At 36.7% G+C, this 18860-nt stretch overlaps 2 protein-coding genes across 2 annotated transcripts in view; one reads left to right on the top strand and one right to left on the bottom strand.

Moving 5' to 3' along the window:
* LOC129753203 (soluble guanylate cyclase 88E-like) overlaps positions 1-467 on the top strand; it is a 300021-nt gene extending 299554 nt beyond the window's left edge. Inside the window, exon 4 of the mRNA XM_055749002.1 lies at positions 420-467. Within this exon, the coding sequence (XP_055604977.1) occupies positions 420-467 (48 nt within the window). The remainder of the gene's footprint in view (positions 1-419) is intronic.
* Positions 468-6633: 6166 nt separating this feature from the next.
* Positions 6634-18860, bottom strand: part of LOC129757021 (uncharacterized) — a 62592-nt gene continuing 50365 nt past the window's right edge. The window contains exons 3-6 of the mRNA XM_055754106.1: positions 7797-7927; positions 7589-7722; positions 7372-7521; positions 6634-7245 (exon numbers count right to left, since the gene is read on the bottom strand). Coding sequence (XP_055610081.1) covers positions 7094-7245; positions 7372-7521; positions 7589-7722; positions 7797-7927 — 567 coding nt within the window. The 3' untranslated portion in view covers positions 6634-7093. The remainder of the gene's footprint in view (positions 7246-7371; positions 7522-7588; positions 7723-7796; positions 7928-18860) is intronic.

The raw sequence follows: 18860 nt of genomic DNA, 5'->3' as shown, positions 1-18860 counted from the left end.
TGAAATACTTTCCTGAAAGCAAATTTGCAGGAAGCAAAAAAAGTCAATCAATCAATCAACGCGATGTCAACGATTTCTCATTTCACTTTTCTTCACTATTAGTGGTCATTGGACCATCGTCAAGCTAGTTGTAGATTGACTGCACTCGACATTACGGTACCATCTATGGTTTAAATCCAGGAAATTCGATACCGTACGGAAGCCGATTTTTGCGAATCATTCAATAATTGCAGCCTAATTTATACGTTACGGACCCAATAGCTGCCAAGTCTGTCAGGTGTGCAAAACTAAAAAGAAAGATAGCAATCGCCAAGTCATTTGAGGTCGCCTGACGGAACCGATCAAGCAACGGTACTTTGGTTTTGTGCCACCCCACTTGACTCCAGAACTGCATTTTTATCTTGTCCCGATCCCAAAAGGTAGAACCTGATGATGATGGCAAGTTCGATCGATGGGCAGCCGGCTGATGATAACACATAACATGTTGTCACACTTACACTTGTTCTTGGAGATTATCACTGCGCTGGGTTCAATCACACACTTCGCGACACTTCAAAGCAGGAACGACAACTTGCCGGGATTTTCGGGTGAATGGACTGGCGAACGAACTGTCTTAACGTAGCACGATCTGGATCCCGAATGAGGAAACCGTCAATGGTCGCCGGGAGTTTTTATCCATCCATAGAAAGATTTCTTCGGTAGGTCAATTTGATCCGCTTGAAGAACGAACACCGAATCAACCACAAAACACACCGGCTTAATTTGCCACGCTCTTCGGTGAAAATTTTTATAGGAAGGTAGGCAACCCAAGATTCTCGATCACCTGCTGAGCAGATCGACCGTATTATGGCTTATGGTTAACTGGCTACCTGGTTGACGGATTCGGTACGTTATAGCATCTTGATTGGAAAGCTTGATCAATTGAATACCTGAGAAGCTTTATGACGATTAGGTGGTGTCAACAAGTTCAATAATAATAATTTCTTACTTGCCCATTAAATCAAAAATTTGTCATGGCCCGCCCACACCAATTTTTGTCGTTTGCATCATTTTTCCCACAAACTAGTCATGAACTTATAGAATGACCCAAACTTAAGATCCAAAAGAAGAAAAACTAAGTCTACATATTCAATAAATCTGGAATATTTATGACTACCTTTTACAAATATTTTTTTTAGGATATTCGAAGCATTTTTCTATAACCGGTGTTCGGTACCTTTTTCGTTTTTGCCATAACCGCCATTTTCGGTAATCCGGGTATTGAGTGTTTTTTCACAAACAAACGATTAATGAGTCATTTCAAGGCAAAATTTAAATACATGATTGAGTCCCCGCATGGATAAAAAAGTCTATGAGTTGTAATGATTGGCATTTCCATGCCACTGATTTTCTATTGAACCTATCATTTCACTTTATCAACACCAAAATCGACGAACAAATTAACGTGTTTGTGAAGTTGATTTGGCTGTAGAGGATTTCTCAAATGTTGATGGCAAGAATAATCCAACAGAAGGTATGTATATTTGGCTTTTTTTTATTGAACTCAACTACAAAATTCTAATTGTAAGTCCTGAAATGTCAAGCATTTTAGACGAAACCTCAAATTTTTGTTCAGACAATATCGATATCTAAGATGAACAAGCAAGAAAGTGTTTAGATTAAGGGAATAGAATAAAAGCTGAGGAAAAATGTGTTTGTTTATCCAAAAAAATTTCAAAGTTGTCAGTCAGCAGGAAGCGGAAAAGCTACACAGCAAAAAATCTCAATCCTTTTTAACAATGAAATAAAAAACCTTAAATTTGACATAGAACTCGTTTTCATATTGTAAAATTACACAATCAAAAATAATTGGACCATTATCACTCGATTATTAAACATCATCGCTCTTTCGGCCTCGGTCAGATATTGAACAATTTTTTTCTTCTTTTCAGGGCCGTGGTGGCTGGACAAGACTCTGATTTTTTATTTCGATCACAAATCTCTTTTTAGAGCAGCTTTAAATGTGTCCTCGGAAACTTCGCGGAGGGAGCAGCAGCAACACTTATAGCGGATGGCAACTTAAATTTTGGAATTTTTCTTTCAAGCTGTGAAAAAAAGTAAAGTGTACTTGAAGAAGATTTGATTTATTGGAACTAAAGGTACATTGTCCATAGATGAAAAAAGTGAACAGTTGAAAACGGTCTATAATCGGCTGTTCAGCGAAGCTTCCGTTTGATGTCGGAACAGGAGCGTTAAACGGCCTTCATATAAACTTTGTGAATACATCTCTTATTTCTACCAATCAATAGTTTGCAGTTCTTGGATATCTGATTATTGGTGTACAAAACACCAATAAGCTCAAAGTTCAGAAAAATTCTTCGATTGGGCGACACTGAGACAGATTTGTCGGGTTGTGGTTCTTGGGTACAAATGGGATCGAATGGGTATTTAGGAAGGATTGTGTTTTTCTGGCACAATGCGCTGACGTTTTATGCGGCCAAAACACGTATTGTCCATCTGAAAAATGTTTGTGTAGAAAGGCTTCAAAATATTCTTCAAACATTAATTCTGGTGCACATCTTGATTGATTGCCAAACCAGACGGCTTGAACCATGGCTTAGAAAAACCTCTTTCGGAAATGGCGATGTACAGCATCACTTTCTGTTCAAACTTATGATTGAGCTTGTATTTAATGTTCGGAGATGTAGTATATAGAACTATCCTTTGAATAGTATCTATCGTTTCCAGAAATGTGCGTCTTAGAAAGAGGCATGTAATCTTCGTTGTCCAAAACAAAAGATTTTCCGAAATAATTTTCTATCATCCAGTGGCATTGGGATTTAAGAGTCGAAATCTGATCCTCAGTGTATTCTGGGGCTCTTGTCTTCTTTCGGCACTTAATTACATTTTTTAAATGTCTTGACAATGTACTGGTGAGAACAATTGATTTTTTTGGCAGTATCCCTTTGGCTAAGTGAATCCTTGTTGTTGAATGCACGAGAAAGAGAACGAAGTCCTTTTGCGTCCATAATTTTCGCTGGTTTGCCACTACCTTACTGGCGAGTAGTTGTTGGGGGTTTCAAAATATGGTAAACCGTGGAACGCTTCTTGTTTCGACGAAATTTTTAGCAGAGCTGGGCAAACATAAACAAAACAAAAAATACTTACAGGAAGAGGAGAAAAACAGCTAACACATACACATTCTCCTTTTTCTCTTAGCTCGTTTATGTTTGAGAATTGGGGCCTCGAAAAAAATCCAAAATTTTAGATGCCACAACCCTGCTTATTCCGGGTGACGTTTACAGCTGATTTCTGCTGGGAGTTTAGCTGTGAGTTTAGCTAAAAACTTTGTGTATCGTGAGCGCCACGTTCCATATTTTCGTGAAAATCAGAAGCATTTCTCCAGAAAAGCGCAAATATATCGTGCACAAATGGTGTACTATCCCCAACATTTTGCTTAGAGAGTTGATAAAAATGGAAGAAATAAATATCAAAGGGGTTTATTTATTTTTATTTACATAGTATTCCGTCTCACGATAACTTGATGTACAAAATTCCTAAAATTCACTCGGTCCATGGCAACCGTTCTCCAATTCCTCGGGCACCCCACGTTCGCCAGGTCACGCTTCACTTGGTCTAACCACCTCGCTCGTTGCGACCCCCGCTCGTCTTGTTCCTACTGGATTCGTAGCGAACACCTGTTTTGCAGGACAGTCGTCCGGCATTCTCGCAACATGTCCCGCCCAGCGTATCCAGCCAGCTTTCACCACCTTCTGGATACTGGGTTCGCCGTAGAGTCGCGCGAGCTCGTGGTTCATCCTTCGCCTCCACACTCCGTCCTCCTGTACGCCGCCAAAGATGGTTCTTAACACTCGTCGCTCGAATACTCCGAGTGTACGCAGGTCCTCCTCGAGCAATATCCATGTCTCGTGCCCGTAGAGAACAACCGGTCTAATGAGCGTCATATACAGGTTACACTTCGTGCGAGGGCTAAGTCTTCTCGACCGCAGTTGCTTGTGGAGTCCATAGTAGGCACGACTTCCGCTGATAATTCGCCTCCGGATCTCACGACTGGTGTCATAACCTAATTTCTCTAAATAACATATTGTCTTACGTTTTTGGTTGCGACCGGTTTTATGATTGCACTTGGCACTAAATCAACTACGGCTACGCAGCTCAACTTTTATCGCTAGAAAGCTATCTAAATATAAAGGATTATTAGCTATTTTAACCATACTAAGCTGTGCGCAGTAAATTACCAGATTATCCACTTAATCTGTTAGAAAACTAACGATAATGATACTGATCAACGTGTTCTCAAATAGCGATGGTGATTGTTGCCTCCTATTTCTTATCATACTATGACAATCATCTACCTCTACCACAATTCTGTCATCCACAATTTTCGCCCGCTAGAGTACTTAAGCAGAGACGCGACAGTAGCTATTTCATATATTTTAAGTACATTGCATTTTTTTAGCCCAAAATTAACAAATGTGTTTTAACAAGCATGAAAAACGGATTCGAATGCAACTCGAATTATGAAATTTGGTGCACCCCACCCTGAGATCATCGGGTTTTTTTTAATTGCAGTTTTTCGAAAGCGATACAACTTTAAGCTAAGTTTAGGTAAAATAAACTTGAACAAACACTTTTTGTCGAAAACATACAAAGAAGGTTTTGCTCACGATCTTTCGTATATTATCAAAAGAGTCTCAATGTGTCATGAAATTGCTGAGATATGATCGATCAAAATTTTCATGATTTTGAAGTAGTGATCCTTAGCTTATGGGCGGCAGTATAGAACTCGATTCGTAATGCAAAATTACGAAATCAACGATAATTGAACCATTATCATTTGAATATTAAACAACATTGATCTCTCGGTCAATTTTGTGAACAAAAATTTCATTTTCTTTCACGGCAGTGTCAGCTGGACAAGACTCGGAAATTTTGTTCCGATCACAAATCCCTTTTTCTGGCGGCGCCAGAGCTCGAAAACTTCGCAACTGCAACGGTCCCAGACAGCCATTTGGTGGGTATTTCGAATTTGCAACGCAAATATACGTGCAAATATACGTGTAAACATACCGTATATAATGTAGCAAAACCAGTATAAACGTATCATTTTGGAGGCCATATAGGTACATTAGCAAACATATTCTTGATTTGGATTGTATTAAATTACGATTTGCACGACTTGTCATGCGCATCTAATATGCTTTTGAATACGATAAAAAATATGTATGGACCGCACATTGTAGGTGCAGATATACGAAAATGAGTATAAATAACATTCTATACGATGTAATCTGTAAAAGAAAATACGAGTTCTGGTTGTCTGGGGTAGTGCTGTAAATTTTGGCTTAAGATAAAATCAAATATAATTTAAACCAATATTCACCACACTTTTTTTCTTCATATAATGAGAAGGTGATACCATCAGCATCCTCTAGCGGACAAAATGGAAGCGCTTATTCGAGAAATTCGTCTAAATTGTAAAAAGCGTGTATTCCGAACTCGACTTGATCAGGGATGCCAGGGATTTCTACTCTCACACCATACAAATTTTAGTGAATCAACAAATAAGCAAAAAGGGGTTTAAGAAAATATCTTCAAACCATACTTGTAAATATTTCTGAACAAAATATGGAGCGGAGTAAAAACTATCAATTACCTTTCTTATTTGACTGTTTAAAAAGATAAATTTATATCAGCATAAAGTGTTTTTAAGAAAAAGATTTTAAATTCAATCGGCTTAGAATACAAAAAACTACTTAATTGTTTATAAAATTTTTGCTAACTAAGTGGTTTATGATTTTAATTAAATGTTTAATGGCATTTCGGTGAATCATACATTCTAACAGGAAGAATATCAAATGAAAGTAATGAAAATTATAGGCGGATAGATTAGATTTGGAAGTATGAAAAGTGTTGAAAATTAGCCAAGAGCGTGATTTGAGAAAACTTCTTGCCGCACAAGACCATTTGTCTCGCATGTAGACAATGATACGGTGCGACATCAACAAGAGTTTCAACATATTGAGGTCCAAATGTGAGGAGTATCGATTTTGTCTTCACGCTATTCGTTACGCTGAGCACAACTACTCTAAAACTTTAAATTTATTAAGCAACTAATATTATTAGATATGAAAAACGACCTTCTGATACTCCCAAAAACATGAAATCTGGTATAAGATTTGAATCACCATATATTTTTTATTCGAAATTTTAGATGGCATGTTCGGAGGAATGAAATTCTAGAGAGAAATCAAACTTTAGCTCACTTTTAAATCCTCTAGGACTCCTAGAACGATTTATCACATGCATTCTGCTCACATACCTACTTGATTTCCAGCTGTTTTCGGCCTCTCAATTGGATTGCTTAGATTTTTCACGACCCTGTCAAAAAATATTGGTCAATGATTTATGAATTAGACGCTATCTCAAAAACTACGTTACAGATCACCACAAAATTTTAAGTATATCAACGTAGTGGTATAAGGTAGTATCACTGAAAATTTCATCATTTTCGTAAATCCGTTTATTTTTTTAGAAATGAAAGTGTTGATATCTTTTCGAATAATTCCTCTAGAAAGTGATAAATCATAACGGACTTAAATACTCAGTTTTGTGGTTCTTATTTTTTTATAAATTATCCATTCTTAAAACCTAGGCATTTTTACACAGGTACAACTCAAGTAATGATCGAATCACAGTTTCCGTAATATTATCATCATTCCAACTGTTTTCTGGTTTTGTGTTCTGAAACTTTTCAATTCCCCTAAAGCTAAGCTCCAACCTACGATTCAACAATTAATGCATAAGTCAAAGAAGATGTACAGATAGTTCGATTCGATTTTTTGTGGTAATTTTCAAAGGAAATAATAACAAAGGTTGGTAATACTTTTTCCTGCAAAAAAAAAACTGGGTGTCAATAGAAGATGAGTATGATTAGAGAAAATTCAATCAAAAGACACACCCGCTATCCAAATTCGTATCACAAAGCTAAAAACTACTCCAATTGCCAAATTTCTTGTTCGGTTTGTTGGTTTTTACTTGACAGTTGAAAACTCTATCACGAGCTAATATTTCTAAGATCTAAACGGTAATCCTAATCAATGAGGAAGTAGTGGATAGGAACGTTCTCCATGAGCTGGTTCGAGATTCCGGAGAATTCGGCTGACAGTTTCTTCTGCAGCTGGGGTTGTAGGGCCCGCAAAACTTCATTTCCGTTTTCCTTCAGGAACAGGTTGGTGGCTTCCGCTGAAAAAAAGAAAAAAAATGTTATGCAGCTGTTTTAAGGTCAAATTAAATATAAAATTTTCAATTGTTCTTTGGAATCGAAAAGAATCGTAGTCGAATTTTCAAATTTCATTCCCGATGGCATACTCAAGATTCGGTTGTTGTTAAAGATTTTGGAAACGCTCAGTCGGGGCTTCTTGATGGCCAGATTCAGATCCAGGGATTCCACTCGCATATAGGTGCCACCTGGTTTCTCGGTAAAGGAAACACGTCCCTTAACGTCAGCAGAGACTCCGTCTGAAATTGAAGAATAATTTATGTTAAAAAATGTATTCACTTAGAGTTTCATTTCAAAATTTCTTACCAAAAACGGCATCGAAATCACCGGAACCGCTGGCCGGAATGATGATCAAAACTCCGCTGGAGGTGTACTTGGCATGGATGATCAACTTGGGGATTGTTAACCTGGCTTCGAATGGTTTGTCGCCTTCGACCAATCTTTGTTTATGAAAAACAAAAATCAAAAAATAAATGAAAAAAAAATCGTAGATTTTTTAAATTTTATCACTCACTTAATGCTCTTGACCGAAAAGTTGCTGGCGCCGAACACTTCCATGTTCTTAAGGTTGATCCTGTAGCCTTGCGGTCCACCAGTCAGCTGAAGCGATAGTTGATCCATGACGAAAGGTTCCACGCTCGGTAGCTGAAAGGAGGGGAGGGATACATAAAGATAAATTAGGAAGGAAGGTAGATACGATAATTAGTGGGTGTCAAATGGAAGTCAACCATAGACTCAGTCAACGTGTAGCACATTGACATAGTACCAACTAAAGGATAATGAGTCAAGCGTGAAGTTTGCGAATGAGTGCTTCAGATAGGCAGACTTGTTCCTTGACTGATTTAAGATTGATTTTAATGTTTCAAAGAACTTTTAGCTGGATGAATTAAGATTAAAGAACAAACAAGATTAAAAACAAGTAACAAGTTTTTTATGAAATCTTCGACTCCATCGGGATTTTTTTTTTACTTGCGACTACGACTCCCAACTTTCGACTTTTGACTGTTGAAGTCCGTTGGTATAACACTGGAGAACACAAGACTCAGTCCGGACAAGTCCTGCTTGACTCTGGCAACACTACTCGGGAACGAGAACTTGGTTTCCTGTTAAGCCCGCAGGCCCATGTGGCTCTCATAAGATGGGGACCGATAAACGAAAGCATAATCGTAGCCAGATTAAAACACGGTTTAGAAACATAACAATGGTCCAGTATTATGCGCCAACTTACGCTGCCGATTTGCAGGAGAAGTAGCAGTTTAACAGTCAACTGAACAACGTGGTTGAGAAAATTCCGAAGGGTGACATTCAAATCCACTTAGGCGACTTCAACTCAAAAATTGGCTCCGACAATCAGGACCTTGAGCGCATCATGGGGCGCTATGGTCTAGGACAGATGAGCGAAAACATAGAGCTGTGTGAAGAATATTGTGTCAACAACGACATGGTGATCGGTGTTCCGCTTTTCCCACATCGACCAGCACATAAGGTCACTTGGGTATTCCGAGATGGCCGAACAGAAAATCAAATTTACCAATCAGTCGAAAATGGAGAAGGACCCTTCTTGATGTCCGCAACAACCGAAGGGCAGACATTGCATCTGACCATCACCTCTTCCTTGACTAGATACGACTGAGAGTTCCCGTGTCCAATGGCGCGAGGAAAATTCAGGTGTCGATACGAGGTGAAAAGGGCAACAGCTAGAATCCTGAGCCTCGGAATTGCCGATAGACGGAACAGTCGAAGAACAGTGGTGCGGAATCAAGAATGCCTTTATCACGACGAGCCATGGTACTCTCGGTAAAGTTTGTGGAAGACGAAGTGAATGGATGTCGGATGAAACCTGGAGGATGATCGATGATCGGAGAAAGGCGAAAGTCGGAATTGAGCAGGCATGTACCGGGTCAGCCAAAGCAGCCGCCCGCTTACGATATGCGGAGCTGGAAAAGGCAGTTAAACGAGCTTGTAGACGAGACAAGAGAGCCTGGACAAACTCCCTAGCCGAAGAGGGAGAAAGAGCCGCCGCCATTGGAGATATCCGATTATTATATGATATTTCTCGCCGCCTTAGTGGTGCAAGGACTAATGCAAGAATGCCGCTGAAAAAGAGAAGCAGGTCAGCTGCTGACAGATCGAACAGATCAGCTCAAGCGTTGGACTGAGCATTTTGATCAACTTTTTCGAGTTACAAATAGCAATGGCCAACAGAACCCGCAGCTCGAGGCGCCCACAGTAAGTCGCATTAATGGCGTCAACTCGGAAGCGCCCTCGCTGGCTGAAATAGAAGCGGCAATCAAGGACATGAAATCCAACAAAGCGCCTGGAATCGATTGCATTCCTGCTGAAATGCTCAAAGCCGACCCTGCCTTGTCAGCACAAATGTTGCACCGTCTATTCGCAGACATTTGGGATACTGCAACATTCCCGGCCGACTGGATGTAGGGTATCCTCGTAAAGGTCCCAAAGAAAGGAGACCTAACAGAGTGCGGTAACTGGCGTGGCATAACTTTGATCTGTACAACCCTCAAAGTACTCTGCAAAGTGATCCTGAACAGGATCCAGGAGAAAATCGACGCTACACTCCGACGGCAACAAGCTGGATTCCGATCCGGACGATCATGTGTGGACCACATCACAACGCTACGAATAATACTGGAACAAATCAACGAATTCCAGGACTCTCTTCTGCTGGTGTTCGTTGATTTCGAAAAAGCATTTGACCGACTGAACCACGAAAACATCTGGGCTGCTCTTAGACGACGAGGGGTCCCAGAGAAACTAGTCCATCTCATCGAAGCACAGTACGAGGCATTTTCGTGCAAGGTCTTGCACGACGGTGTCTTGTCCGAACCAATCCCGGTAACTGCTGGAGTGAGACAAGGATGCATTTTGTCACCGCTGCTTTTTCTCATCGTAATGGATGAGATCTTGACTGGATCGATTGACTGTAGACCAAACCGAGGATTGCCGTGGAATCCTTCAACCATGGAGCAACTGAACGACCTTGACCTGGCTGACGATATTGTTTTGCTCGCCCAAACACAACAAGACATGCAGAGCAAACTCGACGACCTCACCGAAAGTTCCAAGGCAGCAGGTCTCAAAGTCAATGTCGGAAAGACCAAGTCGATGAAGATCAACACAGGAAATCCCTCCAGTTTCATGGTAGCTGGGCAACAAGTTGAGAAAGTGGAGTGCTTCCAGTATCTTGGTAGCCAGATAACGCCTGATGGTGGTACCAGGAGAGACATCGAAACCCGGATCAGAAAGGCCCGATTTGATTTCTCTACGAACGAAAATCCGAATCTTCAACTCAAACGTCAAATCCGTATTGTTTTACGGATGCGAAACGTGTTGCACATATGCGGTAACGATGCGAAAACTGCAAATATTTGTAAACCGCTGTCTGCTGAATATTATCCGCGCTTGGTGGCCTGGCAACTGGATCTCGAATGAGGAACTGCATCGCCGGTGTCATCAAAGGGCGCTAGAAATCGAGATTCGGGAACGTAAGTGAAGATGGATTGGGCACACGCTGTGGAGAGATGAAAACGAAATTCGCAGAGAGGCGCTAGATTGGAATCCAGAAGGTCATCGAAGAAGAGGCAGACCCAGAAACTCGTAGCGGCGAAGCCTAGCCGCTGAAATCCGAACTGTCGACGAGAATCTTGACTGGGACCAGATGAAGACGTTACGGTACGTCTTGGTGGTCGAGTGGTTAGCGTGGTAAGACATTAATCGCTAGACCACTGATGGCATGGGTTCGATTCCCATCTCGGTACTGGGTGTTAAATGTTAATTAAGTTGTCCATGTCATTTGTTCAGTCTGTAAAGCCTAAATCGGCTTAGACGGTATACGTCTTTTAAGACGCTGGCTCCAGATCGTCAACAGTGGTGGTCTTTTACCACGGCCCTATGCACCGAAGGATCGACGCGGAATTATTAAAAAAAAATGGATTGATTGTTTTTGAACTTTTTTTAATACGTTTTGAAGCCGACAAATACTGCTTCATTGTGTTAAAACATTTTTTTTTATATCCAATGGGGTTGTTTTAAAAAGCAAACAAAAACAGTTGCAAATGAGGGAATTCGCGTCACAAAAAAAGGAAACTTTTTAATTTTACGAGAAAACTTCATCATTTTGCTACAATATAAAATAATCTTTTTTTAAATTATGAGACGATTCTGAAACACTTTATTTTATAGATATCAGTTGGAATTCAGCTAATTCACAACAGCGCGAATGAGTGAATTCTTGTCACAAAATTTTATTTTTTGTAAAGTTCTAAAAGAGAAATATGCTCTGAAAGCTGATTTGATCCTCCAGAATTTTTTTACTGAATCTTCAAATAAAGAATGTGAGAAACAGTAATTTTAACGTAACTTTCCTCAATACGTGTCTGTTCAGTCAAAATAAGGAAAAAGTTAGGAAAAGATACTGAAAATGTATGATTCTACCAATCAAAATATCAAAATATCACTTTTAACAGTGTAAATAAAATTTGAAGGCTTTAAAGAATTTTTCAAAATAACTTGAAATTTCGTGACGTGAATTCAGTACACTACCCTGTTCTGTTTAAACTGAGTGAATTCACGTCACAACTTTATTCGTTGTTGTTTAATCGAAAAGCTATAAACATCAAGTTGTGGGAAATCGTTTTCTCTTATTTGATGACACCGATATCCTCCCAGCTAACATGAAGTCGTAATAGAAATGATAATCCAAATCGAATATTAAGACATTTTCAATAACCATCGTAAACACGTTGGTATTGAGTGATTTTCCATCATTCATTTACGACAAGCTTCGCCTAAAAAAAAGTTGAATCGGATAGTAGTTTAGTCAATTCGTTAATATGTCTACAAAACGTTGAGAATATACTAATTCAACATTTACGATTTGAGTGAACTGATTTACGATAAATGGGCGGTCCTTCAATTAACACTCTTTCTGGTCTCCTCTCATAAAAAGAGAATCTCACCCATAGAGCTATAGCGTGGGTCATATCAGATGATGAGTTGGCATTGTGGTAAGATATCGGACAGCCAACTCGGAGGACTGGAGTTCAAATCTCGGTCGGGGAAATTTTTTTTCGTTTATTTAGCTTTTTGTGGGAAAATCGAATCGTTGGAATCTTGTCATTGAAGATATATCGCCTCCAATTTTGTAGCTATATGCTATTTTGGTAAGTTTAATACAATCTTTCCTTCTGGTATATTTGTTTGAATAATTATGTTGTTCCTGTGCTATACCTTCATAAATGTTTGCTGGGCTATTTCCACGGAGAGAACAGGAAATCGAAGTGGTATGTACTGAAGCAGGCGCGGTCCTATGGGGGGGGGGGTGATCGGGGTGATCACCCCCCCCCCAGCGGCAAAAAAACCGTTATAAAATACCCGAAAAAGCTCGAATGTCTATAAACATTTTCAAAATTTTCCACTCCGTGGGGGCGTTTATTCAACAAAAAAGTTAATTTATCACTTAAAAGGCTAAATATTGAAAAAAGTCGGTCCACCAAACTCAAGCAGCTGTAACTTGCGATTCCCTGGACGGAATTATACCAAGTAACTCAACAAAAGTGTGTTGTTGAGTGTTGATTTTAATGTACTTTTAAAGAAATGTAGGGACAACTTTTTTAAAAATGTCACTAATTTCCCTCATATGCCTAAATTAAAACGAGCAAATTGTAATAAATTTTATATTTACTTCAAAATCAGAGCTTCTAAATTCTTGATTTTGTTTGGAATTTAAATAAAATGATGAATTTGAAAAAGTCATATAGGGGGATGAATATGGTTATAACACTGAAATACATGAAATATTTGTTCTGTTGTCATCATACATTTATTACCTTCAAAATGCAGTTTCTTTTTTATTTGCTCAGATGTAGAAGTACACAATAAAAAAAAACATTAAACTATAAACGTACGGAATCATGTGATTTTCAATTTTCTTCATTTTTAGAAATTTCTACCATGTTTAATGGATTAACAGATCTTGGTCGTTCTAAGAAGTAAAAAAACCTTTGGCCTTCTAGTGTTAAATTAGCTTTATTGTAAAATATTTATCCATCAGAGGGATCAGTTTTCCAGTAGGGGTTTAAGAAACGTATGACTTCAATTGACTTTCTAACTTTCTAATCTTTCTTTTTGTCTTTTAGTCACCAATATTTCACTAAACAAATTCAATCGTAATAAACAACAAGTGTTGATGTTGCATTAATTTCATTTTTGATGAAGTTTTGAGCAACAAAAAGCTTCCCATTTGGTTTTTTTGTATTTCAAAATATTTTTTAAATCGATAGAAAATTATCAATTCAGAATCAGGAAAAATCAATCTAATGAAACTTCACTTAAAAAAACTAATACATATCTGAAATTTGAATATAAATTTGAATTTAAAATTTTGTATTTTTCTTTTGTTTACAGCTTTATTATTGAGAATTTTAAAACTTTTTATGTTCATATTAGATGTCTTATGCTTACCTCATTTTAAAATCTAAAGAAAGGCTATTTTTGCTAGCGTTTACAAGGGATTCTAGACTTATTGCAAAATAATAATTCAGGTTCTGAATCACAGTAAAGATTCTCTTTCGCGAGTTTTTTCGCCTTCAATTTTCCACCATTGAATTATGAATTATAAACTTAAAATAAATAACCTGTATTATGAAATTCAACAACAAAAATTTAAATTTCAGATCTGATTTTATTAAACTCTGTTTGAAATGTATCACATCAAATATTCATATTATGGATGACCATGAAAAAAATCCAAGTACTGCCAAACAGAAATTGAATATAAAATATTCGTCGTAAAAGTTTAAATTTAAAAAAATCTTTATAAGACATTTCAGCAACAATAAATCGAAAAAAGAGATCACATATTATGACTCGCGTACATTCCTTATGAGTTTTAAGAGCCAAAAATGAACAAAAAAAGTTTTTATAAAAGCTGTTTCAAGCTGAAGGAATTGGTGTTGGCGATAGAGGATAACACAAGGAAACAAAATTCAAATTTTCAGAGGTGCAAAGAATTTTAAAACTGATTTCGACTTATTTATCAGCACTAAGTGCAAATTTGTTTTTTTATCAGTTCTTGATTCTCGAATAAAATACAAGGTTAGTTAAAAAATTTTTTGCACTTTTCAGCAAAAGTGTAGAATATCAAAATGATTTAGAAAAATCAACTTAACTTCATGATCAATTGTTATGAAGACTGTGAGTTATTTACCATGAGAAAAAATAATAGAAGGAAGTATCTTTCCACATTTTGTAAAATTAGATGATTATCTGGATGAAATATGTATTGTTTTTTTTCCTGGAGTTTGTTACTTTTTGGCATTCTTCCCTCTAATCTGTATCGTTGAATGAATAAAGGATAATGAAAAGATTTCACATATTTTTGTTGTTTATGTAGGTTAGTTACTTCATAAATTATCATTGATCGATGTCACTCTACTACTAAGTTTTAAAATTAATAAATGCCAGAGAATAAGAAGCGAGAGAAGAAGTCTAACAAAAAATCGAGTTTGAGACGCAAACATCTTCCAAAATTAGTTTGCTTCCGTTTAATTTTTCCCTTGTGAATTAAAACTATCCCCTTATCATTCCACTATTTTTTCGGCAACAAGGCAATCTATCATGCTAATCAGTCAGAAGATCTTTTAGTGCTTTCAGCTTATCTACACAATAATATAGAAATTTTAAGTTAAAATTCAAATTAAGGTTTGATATTCTGAATCTGAAAGCTTGGCCATTTCAATTGCAAATGATTGAGACTCTACACTACACTAAAAAAAGGATTACATTCAGAATTAATCCTTCATTTCATAATTTTTTTCCAGTTCAAAATTATTTAAAAATTAGAAATTATGTGAAGGTACCTAAATGAACAATAAAAAAGATTAATCACTTTTTATTGTAGTTTATTTGTTGTAGTACAATTAAAATTGAGAATTTTTAAGGATTACTTTAAATTCAAGAGCAAATCTTATAAAATTAGATTCCAGAAGCTTCATATTCAGAAACTGATTTTGATAATCGGGTTTTTCAACTTATTTATATTGAAATTGTTGATTTTATATATTGTGTTTCAAAATTTGAAAATAAAAATACTAAATTTCCAAATCACGATTCAATAAAATACCCCAATGAAGAATTCAATGCCCGACAGTGATGTTTGTTTATTAGTTTATAGGCCTTATCGGTGAAAAGTAAAATAATTCCGATAAATTATAAAAGGGCTCATATTTTGAAGCTCAGGAAAAAAATATATAAAAATAGATAGTTTGAAAAATTTTCTCTACATTTTCATCTCTCAACAACGTGTGTATTATTTTCATTGAAAAAAGTACATTCATAACGAGAAATTCTTGAAAGAGCTCTTGAAGTGACAATTTTAAAACACCAGATATACCTACAAATTAAAAATAAATTATCAACATTATTTCGCAGTGGATATTATAGATTCACTGGTTGTTAAATAAAAGGATGTGTAAGTTGTGTAGAAGAATATTGAAATGAGTAAATAGAGAAACTTTGCTAAAGTTTTCATTATTCATCTCTTGTTTCATACTTTTTTAAATACATGTTGTTCAGTGAAATTCATGGGGGAAGGAGGAGCAGTGTGCAGCTTATATTGTAGACTCATTTGCAACTGATCAGAACCCCCCCCCCTCCTCCCCAACCCGCACAACCCCTTCCCGCTACTTCCGCTCACTCAAATAATTGTTTTTTCACCAGATATTAACGTTCCTTTATATAGACTGATTTTTGAAAATTGGAAAATCACCCCCCCCCCCTCCCCCCAGAGCCAGCTCTAGGACCGCCCCTGTACTGAAGTCAAAAATGGTAAATTCTAGCGTGAATTCAGGTCACAAAAGTAATCGATCAATTTAATCGGAAATTTAATTTGCGACTGTTTGCAACCTTTTTTTTTTCATTTTCAAGTAAATTGGTGAATTCTCGAATGATAACATTTCCGAAAAGTCCGGAAAAGTGATTTCACTTCACGGTGGAATGTGTCCATTGAAGTTAGAAAACGCTTCGCCTATGTCCAGTGTCCAGTCAAGGAACATTCTTGACGATCAGTTTCACCCAGCAGTACTGATTCTAGGCATCTTAATGCGGGTTTCTTTCCCAAATCACTCTAGCATCCTACTGTTAAAAAGTATTTATTTCTAACAAAATTTAAGGTTAATTTTTTTCTATGCAACATGATGAACTTGTTACGAAACTTCAACAGCAATTTTCATGAACCATTCCAAGTAGCTCATACGACCTATTGAAAACTGACTGAAACTTAGTTTTTTTCTCAGCTTTGTTTTGGCAGTTCTTTTTGGTATGTTTGGAGACATCTGGTGGCTCGGCCAAAAAACAAGAATTGGTTTAAAAAGGGTGTGGGGATTTTTACACAAGTTTCTTGGGCTAGCTTATTCGTATGTTCTCTGTGGTATAAGTGGGAAAAAGTGATCAATATTATGCCATGACTGAAGAAAGTGTGCGCCGGCCGATAGGAGATACCCAAAATAAAAACAATAATTTTTTTTCAAATTTTCTTATCTTTATTTTCTTCAAAGAAACTATTTTGATCAAACGAATGATTTTAAAGATCTGTCTAACTGTCTCATTTCTAAATTAACTAAGTTTTAGTTGGTTTTAATTTAATTTTTATTATCATATTCATCTTGAAAAATAAATGTAGAATTAGATTTTTTTTAACTTAAATGTCAAACTAATCTCAACCGGATTTGTGAAAACAGGACATTCGATCAAAACACTGCTGCAATCTAGTACCTATGTTTTAATTCACATGATTTTAAAAGCTTGAATTAGCATTCGATGCATTTTTCGTCTCTCATTTACTGACGTTTATCTTTCTTTTTGCCGCTTTTAACGCTTCCCACAGATTGTCTGTTCTGCCACTCAATTCCATTTTGTGAATCACCCGAATCGAATGGATTAATTTCTCACCTGACAAGGTCATGGCGCGGTCTAGTCGAACGTGTTTTTTTGTTGAGTTGAGTGCGATTTTTTTCTTCTCTTCTTTTGTTGTTTGTTTTGTTTTGAACCGGTTTCGGGCATTTCGGTGGGCGGCGTACGATTTTTTTAGTTGAACATTGAACTTGAACTTATAGACAGCTGCAGCCAAGTGGTCTTTGACCACTATGATTCGGCACGTGAATGCATCGCGATTGACGATTGGCGCCTAGGACGAGTCAAATTTCTTTGTGGGCTATGAAATATTTCCAAATTATCTATAAGATCTGTTTTCATTTCGTTGAACGGACATTTTAGTTGGATCGAACATTGAAATTCAAATAACGGAAGGAAATCTTTCGATACGGACAGTATTTTTTTGCTGCCAAAACTGCTACAATATTGCGGACAACAATAAAATCAAACGGTTCGAAGTAGCGATGATAAGTGCGTGGCAATAAAAAAACCAAAAAACGCCCAGGTTGAACTTCCGGAAAACTAACTCATGTGTTAAAAAGAGCAACGAATTCGCGAGTGATTTATTAAACATAGGTTTATGAGCAGACTAAAGAGCATTCGCGTCATACATGTTTGATTAATCCTTCGTTTCATAAAGTAACAAATTTGCCACAATTAATGTATGAAAATAGTGAAAAACTGAATATTATTTTAATTTCTTTTTCTTGATGTACCGTAAACTGGGGGAACTGTGATCAGTTTTTTTCCTTTATTTTTGAATATTTTAGATGGGGTTGCTTTTTCGTAACGCATAAAAGCATTAAAACACTAACTGAGGTGAGGAATATTAAACATGATCATTAATAGCAGAATTTTCAAACGACATAAGTGGTAAAAATCAAATGTTTGATACAAAACCAGACTGCAAGTTTCGGGGTAACTTTGATCACTATGGTTTTTACGTATCTCATCATCTTCAAATTTATTGTTTTGATGCCATTTAGCAAAGAAGGCTCAAAACATCGATAACAGTAATTTTTTTGTTTGGACTCAATTGGATTTTTCAACGCTTTTTTTCAAAAACAAATATACTCAAAAGATAGACAATGTTGCTGCATACATTTAGGGGCAAAAATTATAAACATTTTTCAATATTTTTTGGCCTCAAAACAACTGAAATTTTACCTTCATTCAATTCTCTTGGTCCTCTTGGTCCACTGTTCCCAGGTTCTTGTTTTCTTCAAACTTAACCATTTGATAGGGTTTTTAGCCATTATTTCTATACGGGCTTTTTCATGGAAAATTACCGTTTTTTTTTTTCAACATCCAAAAATTATCATCAAATAATCATAAAAAAAACACTTGAACTAATCCTAAACCAAGAAAAAAGTTAAAATTTCACATTAAACAACCCATTTGCTCCTTAATGCCTAAATTTGATTAGGAAGGATGTTTGTTTGTGAGTCTTCAAAAAACCAGATATTTTAAGATTTTAAAATTACATTTTAAGTAACATTAAAAATCTCCTAATAAAAACCAAATTTAGCTTATTTGTAACTCAATTTACAGGCTTTCAAATATAGTAAACCGTTTCCAGATATTTTAACTTTACACTTAGTTAATGATGATTATCTGCAAAAATTTC

The sequence above is a fragment of the Uranotaenia lowii genome, chromosome 3, assembly GCF_029784155.1.
Source record: "Uranotaenia lowii strain MFRU-FL chromosome 3, ASM2978415v1, whole genome shotgun sequence".
NCBI lineage: Eukaryota > Metazoa > Arthropoda > Insecta > Diptera > Culicidae > Uranotaenia > Uranotaenia lowii.
The sequence above is the reverse complement of the archived record's forward strand: the minus strand, read 5'-3'. Positions and strand labels throughout refer to the sequence as shown.